The sequence below is a fragment of the Erythranthe guttata genome, chromosome 2 (genome assembly GCF_056151865.1).
Source record: "Erythranthe guttata isolate IM_541 chromosome 2, IM_541, whole genome shotgun sequence".
In the NCBI taxonomy this organism is placed as follows: domain Eukaryota; kingdom Viridiplantae; phylum Streptophyta; class Magnoliopsida; order Lamiales; family Phrymaceae; genus Erythranthe; species Erythranthe guttata.
Window position 1 is genome coordinate 2,598,660 of NC_142534.1, and position 16,149 is coordinate 2,614,808.

The following is a 16,149-nucleotide window of genomic DNA, read 5'->3' on the forward strand; positions in this document are numbered from 1 at the left end:
AATAGTATTTATTCGGCCTGTATGAGTTGTAGTTATTGGGCCTACAATTTACAAATTTAATAAAAATGATATTAAGCTAAATTAAAGTGCAAAAAGGAAAAAAAGAAAAAAAAAAAACAGAATAAGTTTTTCTGCAATTCACTCAATTTCAAAATATTGGTTATCGACATACGAATTATTATCGATTCCAACTAGTTATGTGGGGTTTTATTTACATCTTCACACAATGATATTAGTTTTCGAGTTTTCCCACATTTCACTCAAACAACTACTATACATCTTGATCAACTCGCGTTTCACTTGTTCACAGTTTTATTTTCTCCAGCATTTTCGATATTAGACGAGTGTCGTTTCCCTTTGAGATGACTCTGCATATCAATCTCGCTAAGCAGCTTCACATTACACACGTCACAGTGCAGTTTGAACGTATGACTAGAAGCACCATCCTGCTCAAGCTTGCCCTGTTTTTCTTTTTCCAGCTCATTTGCCACCTCATCAATCCCAACACTTTTCTCGATTTTTTCGTAATCTTTCCGCTGCCACTCCTGCTTCAGCTTTGCCCATTTTTCCTGCTCTGTAGCAGCAGCAGGCAGATTCGATAAATGTGCTTTGGTTGGCGAAATTGCGGGTCCCGTTTCTTTGGCATTGAGTTTGCTTTTGAGATTCTCACAATTGGACTTGTGCTTACTCCCTCGAAGATGCTCATTTAGTGTTTTCTCGCTTGTGGTCGCCACCTGGCACAAACCGCAGATCCATTCTTGCTGATGAAAATTCGGAGTCTTTCTTGGACTTGCTTCTGGTGCTATCGTCTCTTTAACCTCGTTTTTCTGCACCAGTGATGTAAAATATATATATTTCACAAAGTTTTAATCAATTTATGCATTGAGAGATTTTGTATCACCTGTTTAATCTCAGTTGTAGCAGTCTTTGCTGTAGCTTCCAACATTTTGTTATCTTTCGGAGCAGTATCAGATACTTTCATCTGTAAGAAATAGTAAATAAACTGAATTGAAGAATAGAATGAGAAACTAAAACATGCAAATCGATAGAATTTACCTCTTCTGACATAGCTGCAGCATTTTTCTCCTCTGGTTCTTGAACTCGAGCCTCTCTCTGAGAATTATCAGGTTCTTTCGTATCCAACTGTATCAATACGCAAACAAATTTCTCATTTTGAAAATATACACAAATAAAGCAAACACTGAGAGAGAGAGAGAGAGAGAGAGAGAGAATCGAACATTATCTTCGATCTTTTCGGAAGTTTTTTGCTGCCATTCCTGCCTCAGTTTAGCCCGTTTCTCCTGCTCATTAGCCACCTGAAATTGAACTCTTTCTTCGATCTTTTCCGAACATTTTTGCTGCGATGCTTCACCAACTTTCACCTGTGCTGCCACCGGTTTGGCCTGATTCAATGCTGTTACCAAAGTTGTGGGTCCCGTTTTGCTTTTCAGGTTCTCGCAATTGGACTTGTGCTTACTCCCTCGAAGATGAGCATTAAGTGTTGTCTCGCTTGTGGTTGTCACTTGGCATAAACCACAGATCCATTCTTGCAGATGAACTTTGATAAGGGGAGGGGTCTTTCTCGGACTTGCCTCTGGTGCTATCATCCCTTTAAACTCGGGCTGCGATATAAAATATATATTTCTAGTGAAAACACACTGACGAAGAGAAGAAAGTTAAAGGTTTTGTTTATGTTTAAGTGTTTAGTCGATATTTATCGATAACAAAATCAGCCACTTTCTACTATCAAATAGTAAAGCCGAACAAGAAAGAAACAGGCAGAGTGAGTTTCACAAAGTTTAATCAATTCATGCAGTGAGAGAGAACTATCAGCTATCACCTGTTTCATCTCAGTTGACGCAGTCTTGTCTGTAGCTGCTAAGATTATGTTAACTTTCTGAGCGGTATCGAGTCCTTTTAGCTATAAGAAACACCAAATAAATCGAGCGGACGTATAGAAATAAGAAACTACAAAACATGCATGTCTCTGTAGAATGTACCGGTTCTGTTACAATGGCAGCATTTTTCTCCTCGGGTTCTTGAAATTGAGTTACTCCCTGAGAATCATCAGGTTCTTTGTGTTCCGACTGTATCAATATTCAATAAGCAAACAAATCGTCTCATTTTAAAATATAACCAAATAAAGCACATACAATTTACATACATTACGGTCCGGTATAAATGTCTGGGTGGCAGCACTATCCCGCTCAGCCTTGCCCTGTTTTTCCTGCTCGTTAGCCGCCTGGAATCGAACAATTTCTTCCATCTTTTCAGAATCTTTTTGCTGCCGGTCCAGCTTCAGCTCAGCCTGTTTCGCCTGGTCATTAGGCACCTGTAATCGAAGTTCGATATTTTCAGAAGATTTTTGCAGCGATGCTTCCCCAACTTTAGCCTTTGCTGCTGCCTCTGTTTTGGCCTGTTTCGATATATGTGCTGTTACCGAAGTTGTGGGCCCCATTTCTTCAGCATATAGCTTGATTTTCAGATACTCGCATTTGGACTTGTGCTTATTCCCCTGAAGATGAGCGTTTAGTGTTTTCTCGCATTTGGTTGTCACTTGGCACAAACCACAGTTCCATTCTGGCTGATGAACTTTCGTAAATGGAGGTGTTTCCTGGTTTCGATTTCTTGGACTTGATTCTGGTGGTATCATCTCTTTAACCTCGGTTTTCTGCACATACAGATGTGACACAACATTCTCGTTCAACAATTCTCATATGTCCAAGTGAATAGAACAAAACCCAAATCGTAAACTGCTCCTCATTTCTGAATGAGTTTTATTCAAGTTGTAATGACAACAGCCAAGAGGGAATATGACATGCGCAATATCACCTTTTTTTTACCGATTTTTTTTTTACTATCACCTGTTCCGTTTCCATTGCAGCAGTCTTTGCTGTAGCTTTCAACATTTCATTATCTTCAGGAGAAATATCAGGTCCTTTCAACTATAAAAAAAACAGCGAATAAAATTGAGTGCAACTATAGAAATAAGAAACTAAAACATGCATGCATGCCTGTGGAAAATACCGATTCTAAGTTAACAGCAGCAAGTTTCTCCTCTGGTTCTTGAATTTGTGTCTCTCTCTGAGTATTATCAGTTTCTTTGGCCTCCAACTGTATCAATAGGCAAACCAAATAAATCACGTAATTCTCACTCCGATAGGTACAAAAAACAAGAGAGAAAATTTAGACTTTTCCTAAGCTTGTCACATATAGCCAACCTTGCTTGCAATAAGTTTTTCCAGAGCTTCGGATCCGTTCTCTTTGATGTATTCCTCAGCCAAATCAAGAAAAGCTACTATTTTACGAGGCTTTTCCTTCTTTAGCCAGTACAACAACCTGTCTAAAACTGCTTGTGGATTCACAGATAAGCACGGGCGTAAAAGGTCTTGATAGGCGAGGCATGCACCATCAAATCGAGGAAGCACTAACCAGAAGGCAGCAACAAGTTTAATGCTAGACCACGACGGTATCCTATCATAATAAAACAACAACATATCCCAAAAAAAATTAAATAATTGGGTTATAAGTATTAGGTAAGCGATGCACGATATATTAAACAAATGGTATCTGAAACGATACCATTTGTTTATAAAATGCTCGATTTCTACCGTATATGAAAGAATGAAGGTAGCAGTCTGAAATGGTTAAATAACATGAAGAATGTAGTAACGAATTCCGACAGACAGGAATTCATCCGGAAAGTGCTTACCAAACAATGATTTTGGCGAAAGCAAATTCGAAGAGAGAAATTAAACCGAAAAGGGTCCAATATACGACCAACTTCTTCATGTGAAGTTTTGAACCGGTCTCGATTGCCCTGATTGAAGCAAACCTGCAAAATTAAGCACTAACTAATGTTTTGCGTTTTTTTCGGTGATTTTTAATGAGTACTTAAGCATTTTAATCATACATCCCAATTGACTAAAAACTTGACAAAAATTAACATTGCATATGCATTTGCCTAAAAGCTAGAACACTTGATTTCCTGCCACAAAATCATAAACCCTAGAGAGAGAGAAAAAAAAAATAATATAACTTACACCGGGTACCCAAGAGCAATTACAGGCCTGCAGAGAAAAATGCACATACATATTAGTACAACCCTACTATCTGTATCGAACTATCGATACATGCACGTATACGTATAACAGGGACTAGCTAAAATCCCCAAATGGAACATGAATTAAAAAAAAAAAGGTAGAAACGATGATCGGTGTGAGGAAATGCAAATAATAATGACATATATTATGATTTATGTATATTATATATATATATATATCCTGATTCCTGAATAATTAAAAAAAAAAAAAAAAAAAAAAGTAGAGCAAAATCAAAAGGTTTAGGAAACACAAACCAGGCGAGAAAATCGATGCAGAAAAGAGCAAACTTGAGAAGTGCCACCAAACCCATTGGGGTTTTGAGGACGATTGATTCTGCGATCTTCTGCAGAAAAATCCTAGAGAGAGAGAGAGAAAGGAGTTCAGTTGGTAGAGAGAGAAAAAGAGAAGGAAAGACTTTTGAAAGTAATTTGACTAGTGTTAAGTGTCTCATTAATTAATTAGTATCTTAATTAATCTCACTGTACTTAAGTATTGATTATGGAAAGTTAAGTGGTTGCCAGCCAACTCAACTCAGCCTAATCTCCTACTACTATTTGATAGTATTGTTAGTTAAAACTTAAAACTAATAATTGAGAAAATAATTATTTTAATACAGTACTGCAGTAATAATTGTAATAGGAAAAAAATAATTGTTTTCACTTTGTAATGATTTAAGAGTTGGCTCGTGATTTTTGTTTATTTATTTAATATTTATTATTATTAATATGTAATATATGAAGAATAATATTAAATGTTCATAATTTAGTTTTTTTAATAATTTTAGGAAAGATTGTATCGATATAAGATATATCTTCTTTTGTCCTTCTGATTATGGATCAAGGATTTTTTTTATATTGGTGAATGCTATTAATAAGAAATTAATTAGGAAAATAGAAATATAGAGTCGAATTTTGACCTTTTTAATGAAGTATAATTTAATTTTAAAAAATCAGAAGAGAAAAAGAATTACAAAAATATTATTAGCGCTAGCGTTTATTACTTTTAAATATAAGATTTTATTTATGCTCAACATAAAAAATCTAATGTTCGAATTCGAGATTGACTAGATAAAAATAATAATAAAATATTGTACAATAAAACTAGCTACTCGAGCTCAATTCATATTTAATACCCGATTTTGTCTTTTGTAAATTATGCTTATTTAAATAAACAACAAGTTATTTAAGTATAAATTGTTCAACTACTTGTTTATTTAAAATAATTAAAATTTAAAAAAATATCTAATAACTATTGATATTTAATTTTGACAATGTAATTAGAGTAAAAAGCAGTTTGCCCCCTAAACTATGGGCCGATTTGCACTTTACCCCCCAAACAAAAAAAATTTGCACGTTTTTACCTAAACTCGTTAATTCGTTGCACGGTGCCCCCTGAACTAATTTTTCCGGCAATTTTGACCGGAAAGTTCAAACATGTGCCTTGCACGTGACATTTGCAAGGCTATATTCGTCCATTCACTTAAATCTTTAATATTAAATATAAATTATTCTTTAAAAAAACAAAAAAAATAAAAATTAAAACAAAAAAAAGAAAACAAAAAATAAAAAAATATTTTGTATTTTTCAACTTCTTATGAGCGGCGACTTTGAGCAGCGCCTTACAACCCTTGACGGAGTCCGGCAGCAGAAGCTCCGACGAGGAAGAAAACCCCAGCCCCTCCAGCGTGGCGGCGCTTATTGAATCCGTCATCCCCGGAGACCACCATCGCCTCCACCATCTCCGGGTACATCTCCGCCATCTTGAACGCCACCATTCCGCCGTAGCTGAACCCCACCACCGTGCACCTCTCTACTCCCAGCTTCCTCAGCCCCTTCGCCAGGCACTCCGCCTGAAACGCGGGCGACCTGTCCGGGTTATCCGTGATCGACCCGCCGAAGAAGAGCAGGTCCGGCACGTAGACGGAGTACTTCTTCGCCAGCGAACCCACCTGGAACTGCCACGTCACTATTCCCTCGGCGGCGAAGCCGTGTACGAGGACGACTACCGGCTTCGTGGGCTTTGCCGTTTTGCAGCCGCCGTCGTCGGCGGCGGCGGTGGTTTTCTTTGAACTGGTTTTGAGTTTCTTGATTGTTTCGGAAGGGACCCAGATGGCCTTTTTCTTCTTCTCTCAATTTCATTTGTGCGCTCAATTGTTCGTCGATTTTGCTCAATTGTTCATCGATTTTGCTCAATTGTTCGTCGATTTTGCTCAATTGTTCATGGATTTTGCTCAATTGTTAGTCGACTTTGCTCTGTTGTTCGTCGATTTTGCTCTGTTGCTTGTCGATTTTGCTCTGTTGTTCGTCGATTTTGCTCTGTTGCTCGTCGATTTTGCTTAATTGTTCGTCAATTTTGCTCTACAGCTCGAATCCGGGCTGTTACCTGGAGGATTCGGAAGTGGTTTGCAGGGAAGGATGATAGCTTCTTTTTCCTTTATTTATTTATTTATTTATTTATTTATTTATTTATTTTTATTTATTTATTTGTATTTAATATTAAAGATGCAAGTGAAGGGACGAATTTACCCCTCAAAATCTCACGTGCAATGCACATGTTTTAACATTCCGGTTAAAATTGCCGGAAAATTGAGTTTAGGGGGCACCGTGCAACGAATTAACGAGTTCAGGTAAAAACGTGCAAATTTTTTTTGTTTGGGGGGTAAAGTGCAAAACGGCCCATAGTTTAGGGGGCAAATTGCTTTTTACTCATGTAATTATTAGTTGATCTTATGAACCCAATATTATCATTATTTTTATAATACACGAGTGACAAATAATATTGACAATCGACTCATTTTTTGCTTTCGACACGGTCATGTAGCATTCGTCACCTGACCTACAAAAGTCGGGCCGATAATAATTTTAAATATTGGTAAAATATGATTGGTCGATCAATCTGATAATTGAAAATTAATTAACCAATGTCTTAAAAGGGTAGACTACCCTGGCCCAATTTACAGCCCAACAGGAAAAAAGAAAAAAGAAAAAAGAAAAAAGAAAAAACAAATTTGCTCTGCATTAGGAAAACAAGTGTTAATGGGCCGATTGCAAACTTAATTTTTTTTTATTTTTTGTAAATTAATAAAATATCAAATAATAATTTTAATAATGAATTCTGAAAAGAAAACAGCGGGACACGTGGTCCTTCCATATCTGCTGAGAATAAAGATTCGCATCAAAGATAAAATGTCACGTGACAAACTTCCACGTATGATTCTGACATAATACTCTGCAACACAAGTGAAAATTTTCAGCCACAATTTCTCTTACATGCGTGTTTGGCGAATTTCATGCTCAGTTTGGTCGATTGTTTATAATGTTTATTTATTTTTTATTATTATTAATTATTATAATAATTATTATAGTATTATTATTATGTTAATTTTATTTATTTTTTAACTTTATGTTAAAATCTTTATTAATTATCTATTATTTCGTTGAACGATTGAATGACAAAAAATTTCAATCGTTGTAGCTTAAAGTAAACTCAAGTGAAACTTAGTGTAAATATATAGACTTCGTATTTGAACGCGATATAAAAAAAAAAAATTAAACCTTAAAACAAGTAGCATATTTAATTAATTATCGTCTGCATTCGGTGAACTTTCATTAGTGGGAAATAAAATAGATTTAATCAATCATAAAACTTTGGTATTCAAAAATTGAAGGCTCACTAATTTCACACCTGCAATAAAATTTGATCCCAACAATTAGATGTTACTATTCTATAAATTTATTAGTTACAGTACTACATTGAGAATTTGAAATTGATTTTATAGGTAGCTACTAAAAATAAAAATGGTGATTTTATCTCTAAGATGACACAAATTATGTATATCTATTGTTAGATTATGCGAGCAGTGGCGAAGTCAGCATAGGATCAGAAGAGGTCAGCCTCTCCTCCCCATAATTCTTGAATTGCTATTTGTTATGTAAATATTTCAAAAAAAATTCGTGCATAATTAACATTATCGATTCTCTCATAAAAGTTTCAATGCATTCAACCCTCGTATATAAACCTAAAATTCTGACTCTACTAGTGAACACGAGTATATTGCAAATTCACATTTAATAACAACATTTGACATTTTCATTAGAAGGAATTAAGACCAATAGCTTACATTAAAAACTTAAAACTAAAATATATATATGATTTATCATTTAATAAACAGATAACCAAATTAAAAGATCAACATATTAAATACACCTAAATCATCAAAAGAAAAAAAAAACTTGTTTAAATACTCCTTGTAGGGACAATTGGAAAATGAAGGGCAAGAAAGTCAACAATTATTCTGAGGGTAAATAAATAATTTCACAATAGATGCCATTCCCATCTGTACGTCTTGTATATAAAGGCTACACGTCCGATCGATTTTCATATTCTCAGCAGTCGTCTTCCCCCGCCCCTCTCACTTTCTCTCTCTACAAACCCACACACACACACACACACACACTCCCCACAGTTTGTGAGAGAGAGAATGGGAGGTCAAAAGTTTGCCGTTCTTCTGTGCGCCGACGACTCCGACTACGTGAAGACAATCTACGGCGGCTACTACGGCGTTTTCGTGAGAATGCTGAAGGAGGAAGGGGAAAAGTGGGACGTATTTAAGGTGGCCAGAGGCGAGTTTCCGGCGGACGAAGAGATCGGCGATTACGAGGGTTTCGTCATCACCGGAAGCTGCAATGACGCGCACGGAGACGAACCTTGGATCTGTAAACTGGTGGCGCTGCTCAGTAAATTGGAAGTTATGAAGAAGAAAATCCTCGGCATCTGCTTCGGCCATCAGGTTAGCCGCCGTTCAATTTCTCCGTCGCCGTTAATTTTTTTTTTTCAATTAGTTATTTTATTTTATCTTCGCGTCGATTGCGTTTTGTTTTGTTCAGTACAGTTCGTGTGTTTTGTTTGCTTGTTTTCGATTTTCCGTGTCACGCCGTTTGCATTTCATCGAGCTGCTTGCGTGCACAGCTGTCCTTTATTTCTGTTTTTTTAATGTTAAATTAATATCTAAATTCATATAATTGGATTAATAATTAATTGTATATCACCAAAATAAATAACTGTGTGATTAAAAAATAATTTGAAAGCATTAAACAATAGTGCCCGTGAAAGCATTAATTATTTCAACGACGCGCTAAGCGCTTTATGTTAATGCATTGCACAGACACGTACCATAAGTACTGCAGGTAATTTGAGCTTAAACAATAGTTTAAACTTTAAATTGAATTGAAAAATTAATACACACTTGGAGTTAGAATAACAGTATCTCTTATATAATTTGGCATATGGAGTATTTATACATTCATTGTGAGCTTATCCGTTGAATCGTCACTTCATCTAAAAGAATAAGCTGTCGGTGAATCATTTAATGTGTATGCGTGTTATATTTTAAAGTTTTGCATGTATTTCTTTTTTCGAACACACGACTTTTCATTTTACTATGATATTTCTGAAGTAAATCATTCATATATATAGTTAAATCCTCTATAAATTAATGCAGTCGAGACTAATAAAATTCTATCAATTTAGCGAGATATTAATTATCGAGCTAATAAAAAAAAGTATATAGAAATGCATTTAGAGTGGGTAAAGTACTTAGGTGTTGACATTATAGAATGGGGTCACAGTATATAAGCAGTCCAATGAACAACTACCAAGAAAGCTGTCTATCTTTGTTTGTGTTTAAGGGAATTTATTGCTTAAGTTACGCAGAATAAATAAATAGTTTGTGAAATCTTAAGTTTTAATATTGTCAACTAGCACAATCTTAAGTTTTAATATTATTTAAATTCACGGCTAGGATTAGTCTTGAAATGTGGAACATATATATAGTTCTTGAATTTCTCAATTAAATTGAACAAGGTTTATATTACAGTTAACATTTATAAATTAATACAATTGGGACTAGCAAAATTCTATTAATTTGAGGAAATATTAAATTATCGAGTTAATACTTTAATACATTTTTGCCGACTCGGAACCGGAATAAATTATTATTTAAGCGAGCGTTATTAATTAATCAAGGTTCTACTGTAGTTTTAATTTATTGCATTTTTTTTTTTGCATGAAACAAGAATTACCGTTTGTTATAATGAGGGCCAAAAGAAAACAAATTTCAGTACTAGACAAGAAATGGTTAAAAGATGGAGAAGTAGGTTTCCTCCAATTTTGTGGTCTCATTTTTGTTTATAGTGGTCCAACATCAAACCGTACACCTCGTTTAATTGCAAAAATCTGCCTCGTTTCGCAGTTTTTGCCGTTGATCTACACACCAATGTGAATGTATGTGTCTTTGTGGATATATGAACAGTAAATATTTACCCGATGTAGCAATAAATATCGCCACATTTATTGAAAAATATATGAGTTTTTGTTTGGTTCTGTATTCCAATTCAGTGCACTTCCTATTTTTTAATTTATTTTTAGTAGAAAGAAAAGTTGCTGTATACTGAGTCATTTCAATTATCTTATTTCCAAAACCCACCTGTAAAATGTATCCATTTTTATTTAATTCCAAACAGCTACATATTTTGGTAGGTGAAAACTGTGAGTAGAGAACGAATGCTACAGACAGTAAACAACGTTTTTTTCTGAGGAATTAAAGTTGTGTGGACCAAAACAATTTGTCCAGATTAATATTATAAACCCCATCACATTTCACATCAGGTCCAGCACTATTTTTATGTTTCCCCATAGTACTTACATACTCATAACCCCACTTAATTAATTGGATTAAATAGTAAAGTTTTTGTCTTTAATATATTTAATTTAGAAATATTTGAGAGTATGTAGTCATGATAGTAACAATCTCCCTATATAAGCATGAAAAATATAATTACTTATTTATTTGGTGTTTAGTTTTATATGTGCTTAATTAGTCACTAGTTTGGTTTAACAATAATTGTTTCCAACTCTTAATACGACCTTCGCGTCCGAACGGAGTCACTTGTCCTTATCTATTACTCAGCTTTTCGAATATCGAAACATACGTTTCAATTATTTTTCTTTAATATTTAATCACGCTTGTGAAAAGAAATTCTATTTTCTGCTGCCACCTTCTCTATTTCTATATTTTCTCAATGAAGTATTTTAAAAAAGAACAGCTTGCTTATCACTTATGTGTTCCTCAAGTTGCAGTTAAGAGTTGACTATAGGGGACAATGGACATGTATTGGTCCCATTAAGCAAATGATACATATATTATAACTAACTTTGTCGGTTATTCGAGTCAATCGCTCCACGTTGCATCACAAAAAGCAGAAAAGAAAGGATGTCTGAAATACTTTAATTATATATGTACGTCTATATGATCAATCATGCATGTGTGTGTTGTAGACTTGGTAGTGGAGTGATAAGGATATCCAATTCCACCATACATGTTTCTTAACATAAGTTGTGCCTCTTTATCAGCACACGTAAGCTCGTTTTTTTGACTTTATCTATTCAAAGTATGTCCAAAGTAAGATAGCAGGTAGAAGGAAAGAATAAGTTAATTAATGAACAAATTATGTATATTATAACGGATAGTTGATGTTGCTTTCTATATTGATATATCAAAAGGGTTTTTTTAATGTTATTTTAAATAGGTATTGGGACGAGCATTAGGAGGAAAAGTCGGGCGAGCCAGTGCAGGATGGGATATCGGAATCACGAAAGTCCATTTACATCCGTCGCAGATTTTCAGCTCTATCAAAATGCCTGCTTCACTCTCTGTTATCGAGTGCCACAGAGACGAGGTTCTTCTACCGAAATTTTGTGACATTACCACAAATTTGTTTATTATATCCAAGATTGTGCTAATTGTGATTTGTTTTGACTTTAATGAATTAGTTATGGGAACTCCCACCAAAAGCAGAGGTTTTGGCATGGTCAAACAAGACAGGAATCGAGATGTTTAGGTACGGTGACCATGTTATGGGAATACAGGGCCACCCCGAGTACACAAAGGATATCCTCTTGCATCTAATCGACCGCCTTTTCAACCGTGATCTAATTGAGGTCAAATAAAATTTTGGTTTGAATTAACGAAAGATGATCATTGTTTCTTGATGTTACAAATTCCTTTTTTATTTTTATTTTTTAAATTTGTTTTAATATCGTACTACAGGAGTCCGTTGCTGAAGAGGCCAAGATTAAGATAGTGGCGTGCGAGCCTGATCGGGAGGCATGGAAGAAACTGTGCACCAGCTTTCTAAAAGGAAGACTTTGATCGAAAAGGAAAAGCTACGAGGAACTTGTATGTAGATAATTTTGCGCAATTTGGCGAAAGAACGATTGACCCCTGGCGTGTTCGGAGAGAAGAGATGTGTTGTTGTTTAAATGTATTTGTAGTCACTTGTTGTAATTTATCAAACGTTGAAGTTGGACAATATTTTTAATTCAAATAGTTTTATTTAATTTGTTTGGACTCTTGAATATAGCTTCTGTGTTGATGATTGACTGTATATGCGATGTTAGAAATGGCCAGACAACTCAGGGGGAACACTTGCACGTATTGGATATTGTTTCATTTATGAAGAAAATTTACTATTATTACATATATCTACTTCATACATGAAATTTCAAAATCCACTTGCAATACTCATTTAAAGCCATATTAACACATTACATTGCTGGACTACAAAACCAGCATTTGTCGATAACTACTGGATTCAGATAGTAGAACAGAAAATTGGAACAGAAAAAACCCATTTCTTGAAGATTCAAAAATTCGAACAGAAAAACCCATTTCTTGAAGATTCAAAAATTCAACATTGCCTAGTGCGTTCTTAGACTGCCAACAGCTAAAAGTAAGCAATGGTGCACATAAAAATTTAAGCAGATATCGAAATATGCTTTAAATGCACAATTTCTGGCGTAAGTGTTCACAGAAAGTACACTTTATTTTCAGTTGGCCCTTGTAAAACCACATTCAAATGTAACAGCAAAATCCAATAATAATTATGTGATCCCTTTCATAGTCCCTCCATAACAATGAATGATGAACCAGACGAACACAATTAACTCATCATAGAGCCAGAGCTTCTTCTGCAATCAGCCAACATATCCATGTAGAACTGGCACTTGCTGATGTCACTTCCAGAGGTATTCAGGCACTGCACAAGAATCAGATTTCCCCTAATCAGCATTCATACATAATTAAGATGCACTTACACCCAGTGCTGTTCAGAGCCAGGCTGTGTTTTGGAAGTTCTTTGGGGTACATATTTGAAAGAAAGGTGTTTCGGGGTAAACAAATCAAGAAAATAAATACTACTCGTTTGTAGTTTGGGCCTCCAAGGAGAGTTTAAGCATAGTGTTCAAACAATGTCTTTTGAAAGAATTGTATTTTTAAAATAGAATTTCAGAAATAGAATAAAGTTTGTATTTTAGCTGAGACATTGAGAAGAAATGGGACGGATTATTGGAAGCCGAACGATTACATATTCAGGAAGTTGAAAGCGTGGGAAAGAAACGAAAAGCATTCCACTTATTTTGAGAACAAATGTTAAAAAAGGAAAGCAGAGGTAAGAAGATAGTTTGCACTTACGTCCTGGAATGCCTTGGTGTGCATGCCGCAAGCATCAGAACCACCCATGCTGGTTGGAGCTGGGGCTCCTGCAGCTTCAGAGGAAACTGTTTCATGTTGAATTGTACGAGGGCCCATAACAGCATCTACAGCCCTGTGTGCAACAGCACTTCCAGTACCAAATGCCAATCCTACGAAAAACAAAAGACAAATAAAAATCCATCCATGTCCATCGTTTTCTAATATAAGGACTATGCGGATTATGGTCAAAATATTTTGACTGACCTTGGGCAATGGTTGAACCAATGCCTCCAAGCATGGATCCACCAGAGCCAGTTTGAACAGCTGGCGGAGGAGCATTGTTCACTGCAAATATTATTGGGTAGAAACACGTGTAAGTTTGATATTGAATTAATCGAGTATGCCATGTTTCACCAAATTAGGCCTAAAGATGGTAGGAAATAAACACACAAAAGAGAATTGAAAAGATAAACTATTTTTTTTAATGGCCTTATAGATGGCCATAATAGTGGACACAAAGAGATTTGAACCCCGGATCTCTCTTCCACTCGGAGAGAGGCCAATATCACAAATATAAAGCCTTGGTGGTGAACAGAAAAACTACTTTTCATAGAAGAGTCAAAATCAAATTTAAGAAAAATACTTTCGAGCAGAAAACCAGAACCTTTTTGAGGAGGTGGACTGCGTGCTGCAGGACGAGGAGCTGGGCGGGAAGACCTTCCTGTAAAAACATATAATCAAAGTAATGAGACGGTTAGACCACATTTCTGATCCCTATTTGCATTTTAATTCACACAAGTAGCCACTATTAATACGATGCAACCATTATCACTGTATAGAAAGAAATCATACAAGGTCGTGCCATGTTAGACTAACAACATAAATAAAGCTGTATAACTGCATCAATACTTCAGCACTCTATTAGAAGGATATAATGTGTTATTTCCCTTTAGAGACAAACTCACAAGACCAAATCCTAATGTATTATTTTTCCTTTAAAAATTCTTAGGGCCATATCAAACAAGTCATGCGTGGCATAGGGGCATATTCTTGCACTGAAATAGAAGTGATTATTTCATTTAGATAGATTAAACAATTACATTCACCTTGAAATGGTCAGATATAGAGCTATCACAATCATGATTAATATCATAGATTTGAACATACAAACGATCTCAGATACTCACAAACGAAATAAATACTAAGAATTACATCAACAATGTACTAAATTTCTTGGTATAATACGCCTACACGAGTTATTACATTTCCAGTTATGACAAATTAAGACACATATAAGACCTCATTTGTTTGACTAATTAAACAAACAGCAAAAAATAGACGAAAGAGCAACCCAATTAATTAAGAGTCAACCCCATCGAACGCCATATTCCCAAGCAAGCTTAAATGAGCAGCCGGAATCTAAAACTAAAGATCTAAGCTCGACTGGTTAACCACATATCCTCCCTCGAGATCTACAATATAACAAAGGTGAACCCTTTCCAAAGAAACCTTCTATCCAACATCAAACCCACGTCCACGTGAATCCCAATAGCCACAAATCAATTGACATAAACCGAAAACCACTACACATCTAACATTTAAAAAAAAAAAAAAAAACCCTAGATCCAGTAATATTACGAAACCCTAAACCCAAAAATAACAAAATATCAATTCGCTAAACCAGCAGATAATGACTATGCTATGCCCTAAAACAAAAAAAATCAAACATTTGATTCGTACTTTCAGCCACAAAAAAAATAATTGTAAATAAAAATGAAATAGAACAACACAATAATAGCGCAATAAATCGGCAAAATCATCGATGAGTAACCGAGGATTTAATCGAGAAATGAGAGAACTCACCACCGGAGCTACGGCGAGGCATGATTTCCTTTTTTGCTGGAGAGGGCGACGACGATGAAAACCTAGGTGAGAGAAACTTCTGGGAATGATAATACGTGGTTAGAACAAAACCCTGGAAGATGCATTTTTATATAGTAGCTAGAATAATCAGCTGCGGCGCGTGTTTTGTGAGCTCGTGACGTGGCTGATTATGATTAGTCAAAATAATTGTGGCACCAATTAGAAGTGCGCGTTGGAGACTTTTTTATGCGGTTTGTTTTGTTTAAAATCAGATGCGCATTTTGTGCGGAGTACTATTCTATCATCTTCTAGATAATTCCTCGGAAAATCGCCAGGTCAAATTTCTTTGTTATAATAAGACAAAACTACCCTTGTGTTTTATTAAAAGTAACTAGTAATTGTACCCGTGCGATGCACGGGACAACAAATTGCATTGTTTTGATGTTGTAAGAATATAAACAAACGTTTGATGTATCGTATGATCAAAATTCTATTATACTGGAACATTATTAAGTATACTACACACACAAAAAAAGGACATAACTTTACTGTTGAATAATTTTCTAAATGAATTGAATCAGCTAATACCAGTAGATTGAAAATTTAAACCAGGAAAAAAATCATCAATTATGTCTTTCATGTTGAGCTTAAAAG

General features: G+C 35.2%; 3 protein-coding genes and 1 pseudogene across 3 annotated transcripts; 1 reads left to right on the forward strand and 3 right to left on the reverse strand.

Annotated features, from left to right (window-relative positions):
• Positions 1 to 126: 126 nt before the first annotated feature.
• On the reverse strand, positions 127 to 4,557 carry LOC105949590 (uncharacterized). Its single transcript, XM_012972892.2, has 13 exons — positions 4,358 to 4,557; positions 4,044 to 4,070; positions 3,713 to 3,835; positions 3,222 to 3,474; positions 3,028 to 3,114; positions 2,865 to 2,945; positions 2,165 to 2,671; positions 2,001 to 2,087; positions 1,841 to 1,921; positions 1,239 to 1,622; positions 1,057 to 1,143; positions 902 to 982; positions 127 to 827 (listed from the first exon to the last, which is right to left on the reverse strand). The coding sequence occupies exons 1-13, from the start codon at positions 4,552 to 4,554 to the stop codon at positions 297 to 299; spliced, it is 2,526 nt and encodes an 841-aa protein (XP_012828346.2). The 5' UTR covers positions 4,555 to 4,557; the 3' UTR covers positions 127 to 296.
• An 846-nt stretch (positions 4,558 to 5,403) lies between these two features.
• On the reverse strand, positions 5,404 to 6,231 carry LOC148772111 (uncharacterized; annotated as a pseudogene).
• A 2,140-nt stretch (positions 6,232 to 8,371) lies between these two features.
• On the forward strand, positions 8,372 to 12,500 carry LOC105949599 (gamma-glutamyl peptidase 5). The gene is made up of 4 exons (XM_012972901.2): positions 8,372 to 8,892; positions 11,690 to 11,839; positions 11,934 to 12,101; positions 12,211 to 12,500. Exons 1-4 carry the CDS (start codon positions 8,584 to 8,586, stop codon positions 12,310 to 12,312), a joined length of 729 nt encoding a protein of 242 aa, XP_012828355.1. The 5' UTR covers positions 8,372 to 8,583; the 3' UTR covers positions 12,313 to 12,500.
• A 312-nt stretch (positions 12,501 to 12,812) lies between these two features.
• Positions 12,813 to 15,647, reverse strand: LOC105949600 (uncharacterized). Its single transcript, XM_012972902.2, has 5 exons — positions 15,496 to 15,647; positions 14,297 to 14,353; positions 13,897 to 13,977; positions 13,633 to 13,802; positions 12,813 to 13,198 (listed from the first exon to the last, which is right to left on the reverse strand). Exons 1-5 carry the CDS (start codon positions 15,515 to 15,517, stop codon positions 13,103 to 13,105), a joined length of 426 nt encoding a protein of 141 aa, XP_012828356.1. The 5' UTR covers positions 15,518 to 15,647; the 3' UTR covers positions 12,813 to 13,102.
• Positions 15,648 to 16,149: the final 502 nt, after the last annotated feature.